The sequence below is a fragment of the Saccopteryx leptura genome, chromosome 5 (assembly GCF_036850995.1).
Source record: "Saccopteryx leptura isolate mSacLep1 chromosome 5, mSacLep1_pri_phased_curated, whole genome shotgun sequence".
Taxonomy (NCBI): Eukaryota; Metazoa; Chordata; class Mammalia; order Chiroptera; family Emballonuridae; genus Saccopteryx; species Saccopteryx leptura.
In genome coordinates this window covers 27766499-27792549 of record NC_089507.1, presented here as the reverse complement: position 1 = coordinate 27792549, position 26051 = coordinate 27766499, and the positions used below count along the sequence as shown (strand labels likewise).

General features: G+C 41.0%; 1 protein-coding gene across 4 annotated transcripts in view; it reads right to left on the bottom strand.

Annotated features, from left to right (window-relative positions):
• Positions 1 to 7609: 7609 nt before the first annotated feature.
• KLF3 (KLF transcription factor 3) overlaps positions 7610 to 26051 on the bottom strand; it is a 37521-nt gene continuing 19079 nt past the window's right edge. For all 4 annotated transcript variants that reach the window (XM_066387064.1, XM_066387062.1, XM_066387061.1 and 1 more), the window contains 4 exons: positions 19763 to 20249; positions 18947 to 19097; positions 13256 to 13416; positions 7610 to 11340 (listed from right to left, as the gene is read on the bottom strand). In XM_066387064.1, coding sequence (XP_066243161.1) covers positions 11159 to 11340; positions 13256 to 13416; positions 18947 to 19097; positions 19763 to 20249 — 981 coding nt within the window. In that variant the 3' untranslated portion in view covers positions 7610 to 11158. The remainder of the gene's footprint in view (positions 11341 to 13255; positions 13417 to 18946; positions 19098 to 19762; positions 20250 to 26051) is intronic.

The following is a 26051-nucleotide window of genomic DNA, read 5'->3' as shown; positions in this document are numbered from 1 at the left end:
TTACAAGTCAGACTTGTAGGACTTTCCGTAATCATTGGGCATATATTGCTAGGACTTGATTAATAACTGACAACTTCTTTAATTTTGTTCCCACTTCCAACTTAGGACCAACCAGTTCTGAGATTCAACTTAGTACCAAGCCAAATATATACCGCTAACCAATTATACAGGATGCCCTGTGTCTAGTCAGCTCACCTCCCATTTCCCCAGGCCAGCAACTTCCAATCAGGGCATACTTGAAGGTTCCTTTCTTTCCCTACTGTAATGCTTTCCCCGTCCTCTGCCTGCCTTTGATTCTCCGCCAGAACGCAGTGATGCTGGCTAACTCTCTTGTTCTAGGAAGCTCTGAACAAATAGCCTTTGCCTGTTCACATTTGGTTGGTCTTCATTCATCTCCACATAGTGTGGGAAGCTGTGAAACCTTGCTCAGGCAATTATAAGCTCATTTCACTTATTGTCATAGATACAAAATCCTAAAAACAACATTGGCTAAACAAATTTTACATTTCATGAACATATACATAGTTATATATCCCATGCACAAGCAGGCTTTATGTAAGAGATGGTTTCACATGGAAAAAAAAAGATCAGTATAATTTACCATATTAATGGTCTAAAGGAGAAAAGACATATGAATACCTGAAAAGATAAAGAATGTTCATTAAAATTTAACAACTATTTAAAATAGTAACCGTCAGAAACTAGAAGAAGAAAAAACCTTTTTTTTTTTTTTACTCCAAAACAGCTAGTATACCGCCTGACCAGGCGGTGGCGCAGTAGATAGAGCGTCGGACTGGGATGCGGAGGAACCAGGTTCGAGACCTCGAAGTCTCCAGCTTGAGCACGGGCTCATCTAGTTTGAGAAAGGCTCACCAGCTTGGACCCAAGGTCGCTGGCTCAAGCAAGGGGTTACTCGGTCTGCTGTAGCCCCACGGTCAAGGCACATATGAGAAAGCAATCAGTGAACAACTAAGGTGTCACAACGAAAAACTGATTATTGATGCTTCTCATCTCTCTCTGTTCCTATCTGTCTGTCCCTATCTGTCCCTCTCTCTGACTCTCTCTCTGTCTCTGTAAAAAACAAAAAACAAAAACAAAACAAAACAAACCCAGCTAGTATACCAAAAGTCTTATAACAGAAATCAAACTTATTAAATAAATGTTGGGTACATTTCTGAGAAGAGCATAATGAGGCAAGGATACCACTAATGCTTAATATGATACTGCCGAATTTGACCAATACATAAGACAGGAGAAAAGCATAAGAGACTTGAGGATTGAAGGGAAAAGTCAAATAGTTATCGCAGGAATTATACGTATCCTCACTTAAAAAGAAAAACGACTCAATAGCATCATCAGGTATAGTAATAAGAACTAGTTAAAGTAGTTTAGACTGTTTGCCAGATACAAGATCATCTGACATAACCAACAGTGTTCCTCTATCCCAGGAACTACAGAATATAATGGAAATAAAGAGGGAAGAGCAGGCAGCAGGCTCACTCCAAACATAGGGGCAAGAATATCAATGAAGACCACATCATATATTTAAATGTCTACAGTTAAAAATTAAAGCTACTTAAAAGAAGCTGTAAAATGAGAGTACATTTAGCAGTATCCACCAGCAAGCTTGCCACTTGCTCGTTTTACTACACCGTCTGAAAGGAGACGGAGGGCCACCGCTTCTCTTGGCCCCTGTGCCAGTTGGCACGTCTAGGCCAGGCTCCCTGGAAATACACTGCAGGGCAGGTCTGCATACAGGTGGCGCTTAATATGGAGCGAATCTTGCATAAGTGAGAGAAACAGGATTGAGCAGAGGGAGAAACTGAGAAGTTTTATTTAATTTTTGGAGATAGTAAATGATTTTTATAAAATATGAAATATTATCTAAAATTAATATTACATAAGATCATATAACCTATTATTAAATGTTTTTCTAAAAATAAAGCCAGTGACAATTCTGGTATTTAATACCCATAGAGTAGACAATAGAAAGATTCAATATCATGTTTTATGTATGGTATGTCTAACCCCACATTTTTTTCTTTTTCATTTCCAGCAGTTTGATTATGATGTGTTTAGGTGGGGTTTTTTTTCAGTTTACCGTTTTGGGGATTCAGTCAGCTACTTGAATCTGTAGGGGTTTTTTGTTTGTTTTGTCTTTTAACAAAATAAGAGAGAGTTCAGACATTTCAGCATATTTCTTCAGATATTTCTTGAGGCATGGCACTTTCTCTTAGGACTTCAGTGACATGAGTGTTAGATCTTTTGTTATTTTTCCACAAGGGCCTGAGGCTGTGTTCATTTATTCAATCTATTTTCTGTCTGTTGCTCAGATTGGATAATTTGTATTGATCTATCTTCATCTTCAAGTTTACTGATTTTTTCCTCTGTAATCTTTATTTTGTTATTGACCCATTCAGTGAGTACTTTTATTTTGGATATTGTATTTTTCCGTTCTAAATTTCCATTTTATTGTTTTTGTGATATCTTCTATTTCTTTGCTGAAACACTCTAATTTTCCATTTGTTTCAGGAGTGTCCATATTTGCTTTTAGATTTTTCATGATAGTTCCTTTAAAATCTTTATCAGCTAGCTCCAACACTTCTGTCTTTGGGCATTAATACTTGTTGATTTATTTTCTCATGCAAGGTAAAATCTCCCCGGTTCTTGCTAAACCAAGTAATTTTGGATTATATCTTAGAAATGCTATGTGGTATGTTATGAGACTTTGGTTCCTCTTTTAGTCTGCTGTTTTAGCAGGCAGTCAACCAGTTTAGATTTAGAACACACATCCTGGCCCACTTCTGTGGGCTGTGGTTTGAATGTTAATTTACCTCTTGAACCTTTGCCATGCTGTTCTGCACTGCCCCACTGTGATGACTGGGAGGCCAGTCTGAAACCTGGGTGGTATTCCATACTGCAGTTCAGTTCTCAGAGCTTTGCTGTGTTGATTCTGGTCAGTTTTAATGATAGAGCCACTCAGAGATGAGCCAGGGACTTCATACTTAGATGGAAAAGGTCTCTTTCTTCTGCTCCCTCTTCTTCATAGTCTTCTCCCAACTTTCTTGTTGGAAGGGGAAGAGGATGCTGCCTCTTTGTGGTTAGTGCTGGGCCAGCACTGAGACAGGGTGACACCCCGCACACTCTCACCACTGTGCTCTGTGCTGAGAAGGAGAAGCAGTGCCTTTGCTTACATTTATCTAACATGGAACAGGGACGGCCAGCAGGCGTAAATGTAAAACTTAAAACTAGAAAACTTCCAGGAGAAGAAATAGGAGAAGATCTTGGTGATCTTAAATTAGGTAAAAACTTTTTTAAATTATTAAAATTTTTAAAGTTTATTTTATTTTATTTTTAAAAATTTTTTATGGGAGACAGAGACAGAAAGAGAGAGAGAGGGAAAGATTGGGACAGACAGACAGGAAGGGAGAGAGATGAAAAGCATCAATTCTTCGTTGTAGCTCCTTAGCTGTTCATTGATTGCTTTCTCATATGTGCCTTGACCACGGGGCTCCAGCCAAACCAGTGACCCCTTGCTCAAGCCAGCGACCTGTGGGCTCAAGCCAGCGTCCATGGGTCAGGTCTATGATCCCACACTCAAGCTGATGAACCCATGCTCAAGCTGATGAACCCATGCTCAAGCTGACGACCTCAGGGTTTTGAACCTCAGTCCTCTGCGTCCCAGGCTGTTGCTTTGTCCACTGCACCATCGCCTGGTCACGCAGATAAAGATTTTTTTCAGACAGAACACAGAAAGTATGATCCATTTTAAAAATTGATAAATTGCAATTCATCAAAATTAAAAACACCTACTGTTAAAAAGATACTGTTAAGAAATGAAAAGACAAGTTGCAGATAGGGGAGAAAGTATTAGCAAAACAGCACTTATATCCAGAATTGTATAGAGTTCTCAAAATTTAATCATCTGAAAGCAAACAACCTAGTAAAAAATTGGCAAAAGACTTGAACATAGACTCTACCAAAGGGGATATACGGATAGCAAATAAGCGCATAAAAATATGCCCATCGTAAGTCATGAGGAAAATACAAATTAAAAGCACAATGAGATGCTGCCACTCATTAGGATGGATAAAACAAAACAAGACACTGGACACGACCAAGTGCCGGTAAGGTTGTGGAGTATCTTGGAATGCTCATTCACTGCTGCTGGGGGAAATGCAAAATAGTACAGTGACTCTACAAAACAGCCTGGCAGTTATAGCACTGACATTCCCCTCCACACAGTCCAGCAGTTCCATTTTTAAGCAGTTGTCCAAGAGAAATAAGAACTTATGTTAACACAAAAACCTGTCTGTGAGTATCTGTAGCAGCTTGATTCATAGTGGCCTCAAGTTGGAAACAATCCAAATATCCTTCAGCTGGAGACTGTCTAAGCATATTGTGGCACATCCATATTAAATAATTAAGAGGAACAAACTACTGCTACATGTAACAACATGGATGAATGCATAATGCCAAGTGACAGAAGCCATGCCCAAAAGGTGGTGTACGTTCTGAAAAGACAAAGTACAGGGAAATCAACTCGGCTTGGAGGTGGAGATTAACTACAAAGTGTCATGAGGGAATTTTAAGGAGGATGAAATTGTCCTAGGTCCTTTCTATTTTTATTATTGATTTGAGAGCGAGAAAGAGAAACACCAGTTTTTTGGTTCCAATTATTCATGCATTCACTGGTTGATTCCTGTATGTGTCCTGAGTAGGGATTAAACCTGCCACCTTGGTGTATGGGGGCAACACTCTAACCACCTGAGCTACCTGAACAGAACTTTGTCTTAAGCCTTGATTATGGTGACTACATGAGTGTATGTGTTCGTTAAACACATTGGATGGTGCACTTAAAAAAAAAAAAAAGATTTTACTTAGTGTAAATTATACCTCAGTATAATTGACATTTAAAAAAGCTATCAAGCTTCTTTATGGAAAGCGGCAAACTTCCCCCTCCTTCGCCCCTTGGAGATTTCTGGCCATATGGTTACTGAAGAACTAGCAGTATTTTTGCGGTTAAGGAATGGGGGTGAGTGGGGCCTGAGATAGTGGGGAGCGCATTTCAGAAGATGGCCCCATATGAGCACAGGCAAACACATGTACGATGACTTTTGAGAGGAGGCATCAAAATAACCTGGAGGTCACTTGGACCAGAAATCTATGTGATAGTTAAGAGCAGTTTCTGGAGTTAACAGTCTGAATTTGAACCCTGCTCTTCTCCTACTTCCTATCTTTGTGACCTTGGGTAAGTTACTTAACCTGTCTGTGCCTCAGTTTCCATCTATAATCTGTATAAAGAGAATGATAATAGTTACATGCCTTACAGTGTTGACAATTAAACTAATTAATACTCTGAGCATATAGTAAATGCTCAATGTTAATAGATGAGGCTTTAGAAGGGCAGGGCTGAATTAAGAAGAACAGTTCAGGTGCCAATGAGTGGCATGGAAGGATTTTAAAAGGTGGGACAGCCACATGATCAGACCTTTGTTTTGGAAGGACGGCCCTGGTGGCTGCAGGGGAGGAGGACTGAAGTGGGAGAGGGGGGGCACTTGGCTGGCAGTCCCAGAGGCCTGGGCCAGGGCACGGGAAGACTGGTTCTGTTTCTCTGGAGAACGCTAATATGCTGAGCCTTGAGAGAAGGAAGAAACATCAAATGGAATCAGTGTGAAAGAGATATGGATTAAGAGCCTGAAGATCCAGCTTCTGTATTCTGTCCTTAACCCAGACCATCCATAGGAAATGCAAAGCCAGGGAAAGAGTGAAGCACTCAAAGCAATAAACATGTATGCCTAGACTTGGTGAGAACTGCATCCTCCCTCTAAGTAATGTTTAAATTTTTTAATTTACAACATGTATCATTCTAATTTGAGTCTCTCTCTCTCTCTCTCTCAGATCATAGGCAATAGCAACAGGTTCAGCTTACACATTAAAATGAACCCTTGAAGAGCAGTTCATTGTTGAGTTTTGTGCACACACACACACGTTATTATAGTCTTTAATAGCTTAACTTATACACATCTATATTTTTATTACCATCTCAACATGTCCTTTCCTGAACAGAGCAACCTCTTTCCTTTAATGCGCATTAGAATTGATAGCTTGCCCCAGCGAGGCTCCTCCTAATCCCTTCTTCAATCCAACATTTAAAATATTAAGCAATACAATGCAAAATAAAAAAAACCCCATAAGCCTGACCAGGCAGTGCCGCAGTGGATAGAGCGTTGGACTGGGATGCCGAGGACCCAAGTTCGAGACCCCGAGAGCGCCAGCTTGAGCACAGGCTCATCTGGTTTGAACAAAAAGCTCTCCAGCTTGGACCCAAGGTCGCTGGCTTGAGCAAGGGGTTACTCGGTTTGCAGAAGGCCCGCGGCCAAGGCATATATGAGAAAGCAATCAATGAACAACTAAGGTGTTGCAATGCGCAGCGAAAAACTAATGATTGATGCTTCTCATCTCTCTCCATTCCTGTCTGTCCCTGTCTATCCCTCTCTCTGACTCTGTAAAAACAGACAAAAAAAACCCCCATAAAATATTGGGCAATAATTATGAATGTCTGTGTGTGTGCATGCACTGAACATCCTTAATTTGTTCAACCATTCCTCAATTTAGTTTTTCATAAAATCTGTCATCATCCTCACTACTCACCTGAGTAGAATCCAACTTTAACATACCATCTTCTAGGTTGGGCCTCATTTTGAACTCAGCAAGTGTCACCTCACCCATATATATGAAGTGTAATGGGAACAACCATCTAGACTAATCCATGCCAATATTCCATTAGGACCTTAACAGTTAGATAAAACCCCTTTTCGGGCTTGCAGTCATGTATCTCAACGTAGAAGCAGTTTCCTGGAGAAGGCTGAATTCAACTTTCTCCCAACCTCCCTCCACCCTGTGAAGTCATGTGACAAGCACCAGCCAGACATTATTTCATGTTCTGTTGAAATCAAGTCCAAGCTGGAACTGCTTGAGATCTAACAAGCCAATACCTTAGTGTCAGTTAGGGAGAGGGTGGAGAAAAGGGGAAGGTCATTACCTTTTGCTTTAAACAAAAGGAACTCTAAATCTTGACCAGAAGTACTTGTTCCTGTGCTGCTGTAGACACAGTAGTGTCCATAGACACAGCTTACTAAAAAATGTTTATTCACAATTACTTACTTTAATGCACTTTCTGTCTTGAGCCTAATTCCCCAACTCTCCAAGTTATGAATCTTGATCTTACATCTTACTTAAAAAGTATTTAACACATGCCTTTTATACAAGGCACTGAAACTTCTTTGGAAGCAGGTAAGGGTCATAAACAACAAATGACCATTCCAAGAAAGCATTAGGTGAGTTCGTAGATTTATGGATTGTTTGCAGATATATGGTTTGTGCTTTGATTTCCTGTTGGCCATTATCAGAAAACGAAGGACAGAGCTTTAGGGCTGTTAACTTTTTTGGCACATCTTTCAGTAAGATGTTTTTCTTTCCCTCCATCAACAATGCTTGTCTATTAAAATATGATTTACTTGGAAATCCTAAGTAGAGTCTCTTACATGTCACATTGCTAAGTTTTGTCCCTTGTGATTGTTGCATGTGTAGTAATCACATGATCACATTTAATATTCTGATGGTTTTATTAACAAGTATATAATACATATATTGCATACTGTATATAGTATATGAGGACTGTACAGTACAAATTTATGTTCACAGTTTGACATGACAAAATGTCATTACTGAATTCCCATTGGACTACAGAGTAGAAACAGAGAAGGTACATTAAACATTCACATCTTTAGTAAGAAAGATTACCAAAATGTTTCAGTATCTGCAAGTATACTAATGCATGCTAAAAACCTTTACCCATTCAGTCTTATTAGCTTATAAAATATATTACACTTTATTAAAAATTTCTGCATAGTTTATACAAGTATTAAAGTACTGTAAATGTAATAATCCTGCTATACTTGCAGGTATGGTTTAAGAGATGCTAAGCAGAAAGATTATTTTGACCCTCTAACACTAAGTACATAACAGCAAACAAAAGTGCTAGTATTTGTAAAACATATTATAGCCCTCGTTTAATGCATGGGAAATGGCTTTATAAATGTAGTAAGTGAATTTGCAGTCATTTAGAAATTGTTAACCTTGACCAAGAGCAACTTCATGTATGACAGCAATCCCTTCAAGATGACTATATTTTCAAACCAATTGACATACTTAAAAACTTGAGATCTTTGAGATTGTCTTTAAAACAATCTAACCAGGAATGATGTGCAGATATACAGTATCAGCAATATAGTCTTTGATTCCACATTAGTGCAACACTGATAGTGCAGATGGGTGTTTAATAAAATATACATATACATATATAGTTCCCCTGTAAATCTGTTTCAAGGCTCTTGAAACTTCTGCATATTTAGCATTTCCTTAGTTGAAACATAGCTATGCTGCTAATACATTCTCCAAACCAGGCAATTCAGAATGTTAATGCCCATTTACGATGTAGATTCACATTTTTAAAATTCTAAAATATGATGGATATTTAATTTTTCGGACTTCTTCCCCAGATGACACTTGGATAATAACTGAAGAAATTCTATAACAATTTATACAACACTAGCTCCATGTTTAATCATTCTTATCAACTTACGTTAAGTACTGCAATTAAAATCACCATTGATAGTAACATGGCACATCATTAAAACCACACGTTTAAGGGCATCTTATCTTGTTTGAGGTCTCCCACAGTAACAGCTAAAAATGACTAAGAGACTAAATTTCTTAACTATCATAGTAAGATACAAATATATATAAAAAAGGAAAATTTGGAAGGGGCCAATTGGTAACTAAAGTATATATAGACCAGCATGGGGACAGAGAATGGCTTCTCTGGTTGCTTTTTTCAGTTAAAATGGAACTTTGTTAATGAATGCTTAACATAATCTAAGCAAGCTAAATATAATGCAAGTCTCTGCAGGGTCTTGCTTGCACTTTTGAACAGGATTTTATTTCATCAGAACCCGTGAAGCTTTATTATGAACTGGACTCAGACTCAAAGCTAATTACATAAAGATCAACTCTACCCTTTCTTGCCCCGCTTTCCACCTTTTGTGGGTTGGAACACACATAAACTGGTTATCCCGGTCAAACAGAAAAGCTCCTTGCATTCACTTAATTCTTCGGTGTTGTGGAAGAAGCATTTCAAGAAATAAACACACTTTAGTATGAAAATAACTAAGCATTTATAATACAGACAATACCTACTCTTCCAAGAGCCATTTTTATCCCTCAATTCTTATCTTAGTTGCAAACAAAACAAAAAAGCCCGATTAGGATGGTTTAACATTCGAAACAAAGTTTGCAGTGCTTAAAAAATAAAAACCAAGTGCCAGATAACAAATTATTTTGCATTTCTCAATTATATTTCTTTTCAGTTGGTTCAGAGAGCTGTTGAGTGGGATCTCTTAGGTGCACAGTCCTTACAACTAACTTTTATTAACACGGCGCCAAAGCAAGCTCCCCAACAATTTGCAGGCCTTCAGAATCACTTGTGCTGATGCTTTAGAAACAGTGTATTCCTCCCAGTTAAGGCTGTATTGGATCCTGAATTATGGCTGGGATGGATCTTCAGGATTCCATTCTTCTCTCTTCTCCATCCTTTATGAAGGGGCATTTGGTTATAAATGTGCCCACTTTTGACCACTGTCGCCACTCCCTTCAAATTTAGGACCAACGGCAGTTCTACACGTTTGATTATTTTTATTGGCATTTAGACTATGGTGCTCAAAAGCCTGCTTTTGGAAAACTTCCCCCAGATAATGGTGCTATTTATTTCCAACATAAATAAGAAACACTTTCAGTTTGTTCTTCTGACAGGATACTTGATAGTGAAAGATCGCCAGCTCCAATGGTGAACATTTGGGAAATTTTGAGCTACGTGTATGAATCCCTGAACTGTGATTTTCTATATTTTTCAGAAATCTGTCCCCCAAATAAAGGTCTGTGTGCTTCAAAACTATTTACAAATAGTGTCACTTAGGTCTTAATGAATCTACTGAAGCATTAGCAGATGCTTATTTATGTGTCATGAACAGAAATGACAGCCAATTTGGCACCTTATAGCTCACACAGAAGAGTTTCTGTATGAAAGCTGTATGAGTAATTTGATATGGGAGTATAATTACCACTCAGCGTTTCCTTGTTTGCAAAAGAGCTCTAAGTAGGTTGGGTAAAGAAGGCCATTCAAACCCTTATCCAAAAGATTTTTTTTTTACCATAACTGGGCAAGTATTTTTGTGGTGTCCCTACTTTCAATGCTTGGTCTATATTAAGGACACTGTAGAAACGGAGACAGGTACATGGGTAACCCCACAGGTATCTATCTGGCTTTGCCGGATGGTTCTGCACAGCCGAGTATGCATAGAGACCTAAGAGCTAACCAAATGATGCCATTTCTCACTGAAAACCCCGGGCTGGCTTCCTCCTTTGCCTGCCTGTTCAACGACACCCCTATGTTAACTCCATGCGAGGTCAATACGACATCCATCCCTTGAACTGATAACCACCACCCAGCTCTAGCTCACCTTCCAACAGTGGCAAAGACCTCCTTACTAGCTGCAGGCACAGAGGAGGTTAAGGACCTAATTTAGATGAAATGATAAATCCAAGGCGAGCCTGGAATCTTGCTGCCCTTCTAGCTAACCTGGGAGGGGGTCCGCCCATCTCACTGTGCAGCACTGAATGTGATCACAGGGTTCAGAGGTATGAATGTCTCTGGCAAGGACTAGCAGGCTGGATACTGTAGTTCTAATACATTTACTTTGATATTCTTTTGAGGAATACATGGAGAAACTGACAATTGGTTCAGTTAGTTTACATGTTCCCTTGTTCTCATTACATTAAACCTATCTGTAAGAAGGGTTTGCTTAGCATCCCCGGAAAAAAAAAAAAAGTGTTCACATTCTTTAGGTCTGACCCGTGGTAAGGAGAGGGAAGATTAGAGAATATTTACTACTGACCATATGGAGATTTGAATGTTCAGAGATTCAGACCAGCTGAATCAAAATTAAAATGTACATGTAAAAAATGAGTTAGACAACAGGAGGGAGGACAGAGAGAGAGCTGGGCGCGTGGGGAGCTGTGGCGGGCGGGACGGAGACATTCAGACTAGCATGTGGCGTTTCCTATGGAGGGCGAGGTGGTCAGAGCGGGAGAAGCTGCGGTCACAGTCTGGGCACTGGAAAGGTTTGATTCCAGTATGTTTTCGGAAATGTCTTGTTAGTTCATCAGACCGAGCAAATTTCCATGTGCATCCTTCCCACGTACATTTGTAGGGTTTTTCTCCTGCAGAAAGACAGAGAAAACATGAAAAGACCTTTTCCCCTCCTCAACGTATGTTCATCTACTTGTCTCTCAAAAATAGTGTTTTATAAACCACTACCAGACAAGCAAGAAATTTAACTGGCTTGCTACCCTCCCCTTCCCCAAAGGGGGAGGCAATTTTAAGAGTTCTTAAAGCACAAAGGCACTGAAATCCATTCGGAGGGGCTAAATAGTTTTGGTTTTGCCTCCAAAAGTAAAGGATTAATAACTTAAACCTGAAGTCTCTAACAACTGAAAGACCTGTTAGGGATTTCACCATCTTATCTTTCGTTTAATTGATATCAACTCTGCCTAAGTGTACTGCTTTAATTCAGAAGTGCTACAAAGATGGACCCCTCCCTCCATCAGAAGCCAGGTTTCTTCAGTTCTTCAGTCCCCTCCTGTGGCATAATGGTAGACCCTTGTGGGAAAATCCTAGGGAGAGCCATTATAAAGGCCCTTACAACAATTAAAAAGGCTGTTTAAGATTATCTTGCATGTTTAAATTAGTAAAAATAGGGAATAGACACCACAAATTAATTTCTATTCCTTGTTCTCTAGAAACCTTATTAGACTGCCATTCCTTGGCATTCAATGAAATAGTCAGAATTTGTTTCTTCTGCTTTGCAGTAGAGAATATACTCAGAAGTATTCTAAACGCAAGGCTAACACCTCAGCTCTCTGTGGCCAGAGAACAGCAGTGGGTAGGTTGATTTTCCCTGGCTTCCTTTCTCTCCCCAGAATTCACTGAGAAACTATTTCCACTCTGCCAGATACTCCCCCCCACCTTTTCTCTTCCAAATCCCAGATTCTTCTTTTTTAATACTCTGAATACAAATGGCTCATAAGAATAAAAAAAAAAAATCTGTATTCTGATTTAAGAACACTGTACACAGAGGCAAACTGCTATTACACCAGGATTTCATATTGAAGTGTCTGAGGTTAGATCAGATGAGGCCTGCGGTAAACAATCACCAATGCTCACTGCAGTTAATCAGATTGTTTAAAACACTTTAATACAAAGTCCTTAAGATATTTTGCTACAAAATGTTTAAGAACCCATGGAACAATTTTATGTTTTGTCCACCTGTACAACAATTTTCCTATATTCAATTTTTCTATATTCAAGATTGGGCAAGGTAGAAAATATTCCAGAACAAATATGGTAAGCAGTTATATAGAAGTTCCCTCAGTTTTAGAAGAGGATTTACCCATTTCCATACACTGCTGCATTTATTTATTCTGCATAAAGAACTGATTTTTGCTAATAATTTGAAAATGTGTCTTTACTAAATGAAGCCCAGCTGAAGACCACATCCTGATGAAACAGGCCCATGGTTCAGAGCAGTTTCCCCTCTGTTCCAGTGGAGAGTCCATCCCTTTCTCTCTCCACTGCTGCAGAGCACAGAATTACAAGTGACTGACCTTGCTAGAGATCACCTTGAGTCTATTCTATTCATGACAAAAGCAAATCATTATCAGAAACTTCATTTTTCATGACAGAGACATCTGTAAATGACTATAGTAACTTTCTGATGCCTGAACATTTTCATTACAATAACCTCTGAGAGTTAGAACGCTTGACTTAACATTTCATTCTATTTCTCTTAAAAAAATTTTTTTCTCATTGATTTGAGAGGGGGGAGGAAGATGGGGAGAGAAAGAGGGAGAGTGAGAAATGGAAGGAGGGACAGGTAGAGAGGAAGAGAGAAGCATCGGCTCATTGTTCCACCTAGCTGTTCCATTTAGTTGTCTGCTCACTGGTTGCTTCTCTTATGTGCCCTGACCAGGGACTGAACCCATGACCTTGGCACGTCAGGACAACACTCTATCCACTGGGCCACCCAGCCAGGGCTTATTCAAATTCTTAAGAAAGTGAGCCTTATATTTCTGATACCTGTATGTGTTCTTCTGTGCGCTTTCAAGTGAGAGCTTTTAGTGTACACTTTGTTGCATCCGTCGTAATCACATCGGTGTATCCTCCGCTTCCTTTGGGTGTCTGGAGATTCCACAGGTAAAGGTCTCTTCCCGGGCTGTACTATGACTGACGGGTGATTCCTGTGAAAGCCAATGTGAAATGCAAAATGTTGAGTGAAAGGCTCTTTGTCTTCTTCAGGCTACCAAAAGCATTAACAACACTGGGCAAAAACAAACAAACAAAAAACCCAACAAAATAAACAAAAATAAATTAGCTGATCAACCCAAGAAGCACTGCTATATTCATCCAACAAACATTGAGCGAGCACCTACCATAAGCCAGGCACCTTGCTCGGCACCAGGACACAAAGATGAATAAAAACAGGGTTCCTGCCCTCGAGGAGCTCACACTCTAGGGGGAGACAGACATGGAGATAAGTAACGACAGTAAGAAGGCTTAGGTGTGACGCTGAAGGCAGGTGCGGAGTGCCAGCAATCCCTTTGCCTCAGTTAAAATGGGCCTATTTATAGGATTCTGTGGCACTGGGTAACAACACTCCACTACCTTTTCCCAGTTGTCCTTCTCTTCATTTATTGTTCTTTTGGAAAAGTCACATTCCTAAGTCTCAGGCAAACCACCCTGTAAGGATGCATCTAGCTTTTATCTTTTATATAACTGGCACTTAGTTGGGAGTCTTTTAAAACTCACAATTCACATTTGATAATCAAATCCTGGCTCTTCTAAAAAACAACCCCCTCCCCCAAACAACGCAAACCGGAAACCTTTCCTGTTACTATTACTCCTGCTGGAGGAAGAACTTCAAGGCAGTGCGAGCAGTTAGGCAGAGGAGCCCCTCGCCCACGACCCCGACACCGAGGTGCAGGCAGCTCCCTCAGGGACCCGTCATTATCCCTGCCGCCCTGATTGCTCCTACCCAGACACACATTCCTGCATCTGCACTAATCAGACCCTGAGAAACGTTACTATGGGCTTTCTTCTTCTTTGAGAAAGGTAGTTGGAGAGAAAAGGCAAATGATGGAAGAGCTGGGAAAGGTCTGTGGTTCTCAGACTTCTCTGATGATTAATGGTGAGTAATTAAAACTTCTAATCCGTTCATTAACTCTAATCTGTTCATTTGCTTTCCTAATGACTAATTACTTGATACATTACAAGCTTATATAGTTGGCCTCCAACTGTGATGAAAGATTTTTAAATTTGAACCTAAAGTTCTTAAGATGTTCCAAATAACATGAGTGTTTTATACAAGTGTGTATAGGAAGAAAAAAGATTGGTGAGAAGGAAAAAAAAAAAAAGAATTTAATGAGGGTACTCAAACTTGTACGGAAAAGGGATAATAAAATTTAGTCATAAAAATCAAAAGGGAGTCCATGAAACTTGTGTTTTTTTTTTGTTGCATGCTGGTAAAAATTAAAATACACACCCTTTACCAATTAACTTTTTCAGCATTTTAGGAAATGACTAAAAAGAGAATATTAGGTATATTTCAGTGACTTTACTTATTTCTTACTTTTATTACTAGTGAAGGAAACTGTCAGTTTTTTGAGTATCTTTACCTTCCTGCCCTGATGCTTAGATACAGAAAAATAAAATAGCCATGTTCAGATACACGGAAAAGTGAATATGATCTAGTCAGGGGGAAAACGACGAGAACCTAAATTTTATAAATGTACAAACAGCAGAGAAAAGGGAGAAGCGGTTATGAACAGATGTAGTTCAATAAAGCTGTTATCAACCTAAAATTCTTCAACAAGAAAGTTATGTTTACTTTTAACTTTCAACACTAACGCCATTGATTGAAAATGTTTCATGTTCATTAAGAGAACTCCAGGAGATAAAATGCTGAGGAAAAAATTACAACCAGTGAATGCATAAATAAGTGGAACAGCAAATCGTTGTTTCTCTCCCTTCTCTATTAAATCAATAAAGATTTAAAAAATGTATCTCATATGCTCTTGGATACTAACAGAATGACTTCTAATTATTAGATTTTATGGGCTGGGAATCATCCGAATAGTTTCTGTACAGTAGTTAACAATTACTTTTTTGTTGTTGCTCATTCTGTGTATTAAGGTAAACTAAAAAGCTATGTGCTCTAGCTTTAAATCCCAGCTCTGTCCCTGGTAGTCCTTGGGACGCCGGGCAAGGTGTTTATCCTCTGTGAAATGGGGATGATGATACAATCTCAGGAGGTGGTTCTGAGTAACATACACAAAGCATTGAAGAACAATATCTGTTCCAGATGTAAATCTACTCAAAGGCAGCTGTTCATAATTCGAAGTTTTCAAATCTATTTGCAAACTTTGCCCCTACATTATTCAATTTCATGAGGCATTTTTGGGGATGTTCCATCACCATATTAGGAAATCTCTACACCACCTAACATCTGCCCCGAAAGGCAGCCTCGTTCTGAGGGTGGTTAGCGGCCCCATCTCTGAAGAGCCAGCTGTTAGCAGAGGCTGAGGTTAGAGACCAGGATCTTGGGATCTCGACCTTTTTTGTCTCCTCACTGCTCCCCCCCCCCCCTATTGTTCTGAGAGAGAAAGAGAGAAAAGAAGAGAGGGGAAGAGAGAGAAGCATAAATTTGTTCCCCTTAGTTGTTCCATTTAGGTGTGCACTCATTGATTGCTTCTCGTACGTACCCTGACCAGGGATTGAAGCCATGACCTTGAACAACTGGAACGACGCTCTATCTACTGAGCTACCTAGCCAGGGCGCCTCACTGCTCATCTTTAAAGAGGTTGTTTGGGATCATTACAACCAAAAAGCTAGACCAGCTTTAAATACCAGAGACCTGGTAATTGTTTTTAATTAAGCTGGCTGCTCTTAAATTTGCTACCATCCATATGTCCAACTAAACGGGGAAATCTGATCTGTAAGCTTTTTATTATAAATACACTTTTTTTTGCATGAAAATATATAGCAAAAGGAATTTGCTATACATTTGAGTGCCTTTACAAATAATTCTAGAGCAGCAGCTCTATGATCAAGCAAATGGCTTTCAAAGCTGTGTTTTCAAGTCTGCCTCTAAAGCAGTGGTAGTCAACCTGGTCCCTACCGCCCACTAGTGGGCGTGCCAGCTTTCATGGTGGGCGGTAGCAGAGCAACCAAAGTATAAATAAAAATATAGATTAACTATAGTAAGTTGTTTTATAAAGATTTATTCTGCCAAACTTAGCGAAAATCCGACATAAAGTACTTGGTAAGTAATTATTACTATATGCTTTAACTTGCTGTAACTCTGCTTTATAGGTACTTCCCTACTTTATAAATCACCATTACTGTGGAACCAGTGGGCGGTTAGAAAATTTTACTACAGAGATACAAAAGTGGGCGGTGGGTATAAAAAGCTTGACTATCCCTGCTCTAAAGGAAGGGTTTGCCAGAACCCAAGGCAAATGCTGGGGCTGGCTCATCACAATGGTACTAGGCACTTGGTTTCAAGTAATTCCTTCCTGGCTAGCTGGCTTCCTCTGTGGGCTGCTACTGGGCACACTCCAAGACATTACTTAATCGCATCTGTGAGAAAATTACTTAAAGAGTACGTATCCTGGTTGTGGCTAATCTGTTGAATTTTTTGAGAGGCAAAATGCATTCTTAGGTCAGTATTAGACTAAGCATATTGCTCATTAATTATTAAAAGCCATCCAGCTTGAGATCATCAAGAGAACATTACTCAAAATAAGAAAGAAAAAGGTATTTCTCCTTAGCAGCACTGAGAGCACAGCACATTGCCTTCAAATGTTCTTCTTCTACAATGTTTTACATTGTAATTCATAATAACCCAGACTTTGGAACAACCTCGCTCAGTCAACAGATCCCTCCCTATGTGGACAGCTGGCTTTATAGCATCTTTTCCATCACTTGTGCGGGAGCAATTATAAGTCCAAATCCCATTGCCAGTTACCTTGCCAAAGACACCTGTTATCATAACAAAAAGAGATAATGCAGACTACATGACGTGTCTTTCTCAGTTAGTCTGTTTTTCCTTTCACTCAAGTGCATGAGCAGATGCAGTCAGCTAGATATGGGTTAAAAATGGCAGGAAGAGCCCTCATCTGGAAACTGGAGATGAAGTCCAAGCCCCCTCCACTGTTAAGAGTGTAATTACAGGCGAATTATCTAATGTCTTGGCTCCTCAGTTATCTATTTGCTCTGATTCCCACATGCTTGTTATGGGAGAATAAAATAACTCCTTTGAAAACACTTGGAAAAGTTTCTTTTGGGGATGAAGAGGATGCTAAGGAATTGTGAAGAGCAAGAATGCATAAGTCCATCAGACACACACTACTGCTGATGTGGCTAAGAAAATTCATTCTCCATCTATCAGAGAGTACATGACAACAACAACAAACACCGACTATGATTTGGTGCAATGGGCAATTAATATGTGAGCTACCATGAAGGGACCTACTTGGGTTGAATGTGGACACAACTAGGATTTTTTGGAGTTCCAGAAAATAGCTGTTCTAAAACCAGGGAATTCACAGTCTGTTGCAGAATTAACTGTTTTAGGGAGAGGGTGGAGAAGACAGAGTAGAAAGGTGGGCAGAACATTTGTTTAGGTTGGAAAAAAGGTGACATGGGGGGGAGATGATGGAAGAGACCCTGAGAAGACAATAAGGGACCCTTGGTACTAGAAAGCTGGCCACTATATCCAATGTTGAAAGAACCGTAACAAGACAATTACAACGAGAAAAATTATTACAATCAATAATGAAAATAGAGGAAAACAGACAGCAAGATTGAATAATTAGCCCAAGGTCATATACATGGTACAGAGCTGAGCTGGGATCCAAAACATCAGACCCAAAGGCCACTTCTTAAGTACTGCAAATATAGCCTCCAGTCCGTGTAACCGCTGGTAAACTTCAAAGTTATCAATAGTAGCAAATTCCATTAATGATAATGATGTTATTTAACCTGTGAGGGGCACTGTCACATTACAGCAAATTAGACCTAAAACAAACCTCTGTTCAGGACCTTGGATGGTGACCAATACAGTGTAAAATTTCTACTTCATGGCAGTTCTAGAGCAGACTGAACATCCTAAGGGCAGACATGACTTAAAGGACTAGAGAATAAAGACTTCTTTCACTGCTGAGCTTCTCTGGGCTACCTGGTCAATTTCTGTTGCCACCCCTTATTTATAGGACTTGTTTTGGAGTGTCTTTCTTGGGCTTGTGGTTGGCTTCAAGATTTTAATTAAAGACATTCCTCATCTCAGAGACAGTATACTCTTTAGAAGTGACAAGGAGAAATACAGCATGTGTCCACATTAAGTTTTCATGATCCAACCTTGTGGAATATTTAGAACACCAACTTGAATACACAGTAGGATTAGGATTATGGAAAAACTGTGTGTGTATAGTTTGGAAGTGAAACAAACAAACAAAAACCCCCCCCAAGATATAAATGATGTATATGATAAGGTGGCAAAATCATCAATGACCAATTTACTGGTAACTTGAGATCATTGTCAAACGCCGTCTGTGTAACATAGCATTGTTTTTAAGAGAATCTCTTATCCCTGTGGGTGCCACGTACTAAAAGGTGTTGGCAATCCACACAGCGCTGGAAGCTTCTGCTTCCATTCTAGGTCCCAAGATGCACACTGCTACTCAAATGCCGGGTCGACTCAATGATACTTACTCTTGCAACAATGCTTGTGGGGGGGACACTGAGTTCATTAAAGGGGGTGACATTTCTTCAGGATAATAATCTGTCCTCTGTGGTTCAATCCCAGGTTCTATTTTAATTTTTTTCTGTAATGTAGGCTTCTCATATGATTCAATTACAGGTACTAAAAAATAAAAATAGAAAAGTCACTTATGTACAATTTACCAATTTCGGTGTTTAAAAAGCTTACTGCATAGGTCCTATCTATAACACTGATATGTGACTATTTATCTGCCTTCAGCAAGATTTTAGCAGCAATGCATCACTGGGGGATACCAGTTTCTCTGGATCGTTATTTTGCCAGTAAGCGGAGCACACAAGAAATTGGACTTAAGACATCAGCAACCAAATGATTCTTCCTTATGATTTTTGGTTATCTCCTTTTAACCCCGGTCATCTTCCCATGACCAGTCAATGAACAAGGTGCTTTTTATAGCCATGAGCGATCACCATGGTCCAAAGGTATTTATTAAATGGCCTCTCTGCACCTAGAACCATGCTGGCATTCCAAGAAGCAAAATATAAAGTCAAGATTCTTACTATCCCAAAGTTGACGATTACATAGTGAAAGTGGTCATTTCATAGCTTTAAACAGACAGCCTGATTCTTGGGAGCTCTTCCAGTATCAACACTTTAAGAAAAAACAAACAAAAGGAAACACCTTAGGCAGACTCTAAGTGGATTATTTCCTCTGAAGAGCTCGGCTCTCTGCTTCCTTCACTCCCCCCAGGCCGTCTGGTGAAGACACTGGACAGACTGAGCAGCAGGGTGACCAGTGGTGGGATTTACCTTGCATGCTACTACTTGAGTTCTCCATCTCCTCGGACAAGGACACCATGAGCGGCTGCTGGAGGTGACTGGTGTACATGAAGGGGACGGGCTGCACCACGACCGGCTGTATGACCGGCAGAATCCCCGGGCTCCGAATCCCATGCCGAGACAGGGCAGCGGCCATCACTGGAGGCATGGACAACGGCACGCTGAAGGGCTGCACCCCCGGGGGAGGGGGCGAGTACTTTTTCATCGGCGGGCTGGAGGAGGGCATGCTCAGCCCGGGCGAGGCTCTCCGGTGCGAGGACTGGAACTTGAGCGAGGAAGGGGAGCTCCCGGCCGAGGGCGGTGAGCTCCGCTTGTTGACGGTGAGGTCCACCGGCTCCATCTGCATCCCGTGCGACAGGACTTCCGGGGTCTGGAAGAACTTGTCGGACAACGGTGTGGAGTAGATGACTCCGTACTTGTTGGGCTTCATGGACTCCATGTAATTCGATGGGTATGACTGTTAGAAAGGAAACACAGAAAACAGCCAAATAAGTACATTTGTTTTAAACATAAATTAAGATGAAAAACTATAATGGCACTTTTTGGACTCAGATATATGCTTGACCCTAAAAAAATGCTTTAAGAGCCCTGGTCTAATAAACTTAAGAACTAAGGTTAATGTGGTAACCAAGTCACATGAAAAAATCTCAAATTTAGTTCTAAGGTGATGCCCATGGGAAATATTAACATTGAGGCTGATACCTGGCAAAATTCTAAAACAGGTTATAAAATAGAAGCCTTCTGGGCCCTGGCCGATTGGCTCAGTGGTAGAGTGTCGGCCTGGCGTGCAGGAGTCCTGGGTTCGATTCCCGACCAGGGCACACAGGAGAAGCGCCCATCTGCTTCTCCACCCCTCCCCCTCTCCTTCCTCTCTGTCTCTCTCTTCCCCTCCCGCAGCTAAGGCTCCACTGGAGCAAAGTTGGCCCGGGCGCTGAGGATGGCTCTGTGGCCTCTGCCTCAGGCACTAGAATGGCTCTGGTTGCAACAGAACAATGCCCCACATGGGCAGAGCATCGCCCCCTGGTAGGCATGCCAGGTGGATCCCAGTCAGGCGCATGCGGGAGTCTGTCTGACTGCCTCCCTGTTTCCAGCTTCAGAAAAATACACAAAAAAAACAAACAAGCCAAAACCAGAAGGCTTCTGGGCTTTTATCTTCAGTTGTCAGTGTTGGGGTTCACCAAGAACCAGCCAAACCAAGTAACCTTGTTGCTTTACTGATGGGGTTTCTTAACTGGCAGGAAATGCTTTCTGGCTTTAGTGTTTCAGCCCAGCGGCAGGGCACTGAGCATTCTTCATGATGTACTTGTCTCTAATATGAAGAAACAGAGCTGCATGGTAGTACCCTTTGGGTGGGCTTGAGCTGCTAATGAGTGCATGCCTAGGACGTCCAACAGTCCTGGTTTGCCTGGGACTGTCTTGGCTTTAGCACTAAAGTCCTACAACCTACGAAATGGCTCAGTCTAGGCAAACCACGATGGTCAGTCAGCCTACGTGCCTATATTCTGAAGGCCAACGCATTAGAGTAATTATGTCCTTGGTGCCAACTTGTTCAATAGTTTATTCAGTTTGAATGAAGCCGAAGAAGATGACTTGATGTCCAAACTGGTGGGTGACACAGAGCTGTAAGAAACAGCTTATACAATATAAGACTCCAATCAGGCCACCTGATGCTCAAAATGACCTGCACACAAGTTGAGGCCCGGTGTTCTCTCCTCCAAACTTGCTAACCCTCCCCCTCAAAAAAACCAAAAACCAAAAAACCAAAAAATAAAACAAAACAAAAACAACATCAAAAGAAGCTGGAGGTTAAGCTATAAGATACTGGAAGAGAGAAAAAATAGTTTGTTTCCTCCCAAATCTAACAACTGTTCTACAACTGAACTAATTTTTCTTCAAATAACCCTCTCTCTTCCAATATCAGGATATCTGACTTTCACCTACCAGCTTCAAATAGGAATTGGTCATAATAGCTGCACATTCTGGTTAATGTCCTTGGCCATGGAAGTCGCTAAAATTACTCTAATCCTTAACTAAAATTAAAAATATAGAGAGAGCTTGGTCGTACAATGCCTTTTAAAAAATGAAACATAAGCCATTTTCTTTACATGTAGGCATTTTAGGGAATGTTTTAGTGATAACATGCAGAGAATTACTTGTATTTTAATGTTTCAGTGAGAGTGATAAGCAACATACTGCATCTCTCTTCCGGCTGTTAAGTCCTATGTGTTTACGATGCTGAGGCAATGCAAACTCATAATGTAACTGAGGAAGCCCGCCAATGGGACCTTATAATTAAATGGCTTAAATGCACTGTTAATTTCTGAGCCTCCCAGGACCCTCCAGCGGCCACTTTGTGAGTTTTAAGATATTTTGAGGTAGTAGTGGTTCTGCCTGGAATTATGACTGAGATCACACCCTTTTCTCTCTGGGCCTTGCTGGGGGACTCTCCACCTGGCTCTGCATCAGAATCATCTGTGCTGTTTCTAAAATTCAGATGTCTGGCATCTACACCAGGCCTCCTCAGCATCAGAGTCTCAGGGAATGGGTGGGAGCCAGGCGGTATTTATCTTCATCTGGTTTTGATGTCAGTTCATCATTAAGATGAAGTATTTTGTTCTTCTGTCCTTTCTTTATCCGTATCATCATAATCTGCATGGTCTCCTGGAACAGTGATGCCTGCGGTCTGGCACCCCTCTCTGGGGGCACTGAAGATGCTTAAAGATGGTACATGGTAAACATACAGTGCTTTAAAATAGGTGTTTATTTAAATGTGTAAGAAAAAAAATTTTTTTTTTACAGTAGTGATATACTGTTCCCTGTTAACAAAAGCAATTCTATAAAAGAGGGCAGGAAAAATTACTAACTAAATATTAGAAGTATAGGTGCCATCAGGATATGACAAAACTCCTAGAAGGTTGTGAGGTTAAAAATAAAAAGGGATTCAGTGGGGTAACATATGTAATGGAGGGAACACACAATGTGGTCCTAGGACTCCCTTATTTTTTCTCACACAAGAGGAGTGCACTGCAACAGGCTTTGACCCTCCTAATCGTGGCTTCTAAAACTTGACTGTGCATACAAATTTACCTGGGGATTCCGTTCAACTACACACACACACACTTTTTTGTTGTGAGAGGAGGGAAAATAGACAAACTCCTGCATGTGTCCAACCAGGATCCACCCAGCAGTCCCATCTGGGGCCTATGCTCAAATCAATCAAACTATTTTTAGTACCTGAGGCTGACCAACCTAACTATCCTCAGTGCCTGGGGCCAACGCTTAAACCAACTGAGCCACTGGCTGCGGGAGGGGGAAAGAGAGAAGGAGGAGAGAGGAAGAGCAAAGCAGATGGCCCTATATCCTGTGTGCCCTGACTGAGAATCAAACCCAGGACTTCCACACATCAGGCCAACCCTCTACCACTGAGTAAACCACCCAGGGCCTAAACTGTAGATTCTAAACAACTAGAGAGTGGCCCAAGGTACAAAGACTTTTGAACAGAACTACTCTCAATGATAAAGATATAGAATGAAAATACTAATTTTTAGTACTGAAATCTGTTAAACTGCTTAAATACAACTTAAAGGGGAGAGAAATGAATTTTCATTAATAATGCTGTTTAAAAACAAGGACATGGCCCTGGCCGGTTGGCTCAGCGGTAGAGCGTCGGCCTGGCGTGTGGGGGACCCGGTTTCGATTCCCAGCCAGGGCACATAGGAGAAGTGCCCATTTGCTTCTCCACCCCCACCCCCTCCTTCCTCTCTGTCTCTCTCTTCCCCTCCCGCAGCCAAGGCTCCATTGGAGCAAAGATGGCCCGGGCGCTGGAGATGGCTCCTTGGCCTCTGCCCCAGGCGCTAGAGTGGCTCTGGTCACGGCAAGGTGACGTCCCGGAGGGGCAGAGCATCGCCCCCTGGTGGGCAGAGCGTCACCCCTGGTGGGCGTGCCGGGTGGATCCCGGTCGGGCGCATGCAGGAGTCTGTCTGACTGTCTCTCCCCGTTTCCAGCTTCAGAAAAATACAAAAAAAAACCAAACAAAAAACAAGGACATGAAGGATAAAAGAATCAGGAAATACAATATATATAAGTTGGTTTTAAAAACAACTTTGAGTTATGCATGGATAATCAAATGAAGAAAAGACTTTCTAATTTTCTTTAGAACCTGGTACACAGGCACACCACAAAGTGTGTGGGCCCCACATACAGCGATATTAATATTAAAAAAAAATTATAAATTATGTATGACAGGGGTATAAGGAAGTAACTAATACAGGGGAAATTTTTTCCTCTGGTTCTAAAGTTTAACCTGCTTTACATATAATTCTCTAAAGTGAAAAAGTTCTGGTACGAGAAACAAAAAACCTCAGGGAATGTGAGGCAGCATTAGTTGTCTTCTACTCACCAAAATGTAGCTTCTCCCTTATTTTCAGCCCCATTCTTCAAAGAGCTCCCTATGACCTAGATTTTAATGCCAAGTTATCGGCAGTTCCATGGGAAGCAAACGAGGACACACTGTTACTGCCGTCATGGCTGGGCTTTTCTATCCGCAGCCGTGGGTGTGCTGAAGGAAAGTAGGAACTCAGAACTTGGAAAATCTGCAAATTTAATAGTATTCCCAGGTTTAAACCATAAAGGAAGAGACAGCCACAGAGAAAGGCAAGTTTTCTAAACATTATGCACAGTTTAGCTGAGAGTCTGCTCTCCAGTGAAGGACCCCTGTGCCCTATATTGACAGTGGTGTTTGTGAGGCTGCAGGGCGTAAAGTAAGGGGACACATTCAGGCACACTGCTGAGTACACAGTCAACCATTTCCAGTCTGACTGCCTCACACAAGGCTGAAGAAATGTGGTTCCTCAAAGCGTCTCACTAGCAATGTTGATTAGAACCTACTATAGGACACGTTTCATTAACTGGGTGGAGCACACAAGCTCATGCAATCAGCTTGCAACAATCTGGTTCCCCACAGTGCAAGGACTGATACAGGGTTTGCTCGGGGTGTGTGCCTGGGGTGGGCACACCCTGGTAAATAGTTGTTTCCTTTCAGTTCCAGGCCATTCCTGTCTTCCAACCTAGCAATGCATGCAAATAAGTGTGACCACACTGGCCCCTAAGCCAAATCAGAGGCAAGTGTTGATGAAGCTGAAAAAGTGCCTCTGGCCATCGATGGCCACCCAGTGCCACCCCCTCCCCATGCTGCTTACAGGAGGCGGCTAGGAGATGGGGCAGAGCAGCTTGAAGACGAGGCTCAAGCAGGGGCACCCGCCACCCCCCCCACCCAAGCAGGGTGGCACTGGGTTTACTTTTCAAAAAGATTTGTTGGTTTAGATAATTTTCCAAAGCTATCACTTCATATTTAAGTGAGAATTTCAATGGTTTCTTATTTTATTGGGAATACTTTTGGTGATTTTTCCATTACAAGATGGTTTAAGTGGGTGCAGTCTCTATTTCACTATTCATTAACACTGAAAAAAAAAGGGAACATCTATGACAGGGCGATGGCAAGTCAAAGGAATCTTCATACCAAGGGCGGGGTTCTAGTGCAGGAAGGCGTGGTGCATTTATAAACAAACACTCTGGAAACAGCAAATGTCATGCCCCTCTATGCAAACAAAAGTAAAAAGCTCTCTTTCTACCAGACTCAGAGGAGTCATGAACAGTTTCTGCTAGGACAGAGCAGAGGATCTGTTAATTAAGTACTTTCTGATCTGTGAGGAGTCTGTTAGATAACAATTCTCATTTAAAAAAAGGGAAAAAAAAGGAATGTCTTTTCTTCAAAAGTAATCTTACAGAAATACAATGAGAATATTTTTAAAAAAACTTATTTTCTTTCTCGCATCCTGAGTTAAATGCTTTCATTTCCAATCGTCTTTGGAAATACATGGGTAAAAATAATTCCTTTAGATGTACATTTTATATTCACACGCTGTCTATGGTTTACAAATTGTAATCTCCAATTCTACAAATAAAAAATAAATAAAGAGGCAGGCTGAGGGAGCTGCTGGCGGTTTTGCCAACACTGTTCTGAGAATAGGTAGCAGAGGCCGGGCCTGGACCTGAGCAGGCAGGCGTCGGCTGCTCCCTGTTCCTGCAGATTTTAACGAGACAATATGAAGGATCCCTTACCATTTGCTTCCAAATCCCAGGAAGGTATCAAGACTTGTATTTGAGTAAGAGAGAATAACATTTTCTCACTTTCTCTAAATTATAGCAAAACACCAGATAGGTAGATTGCTCCTGCTGCGCTCTCAAGAAAAAGAGGGGT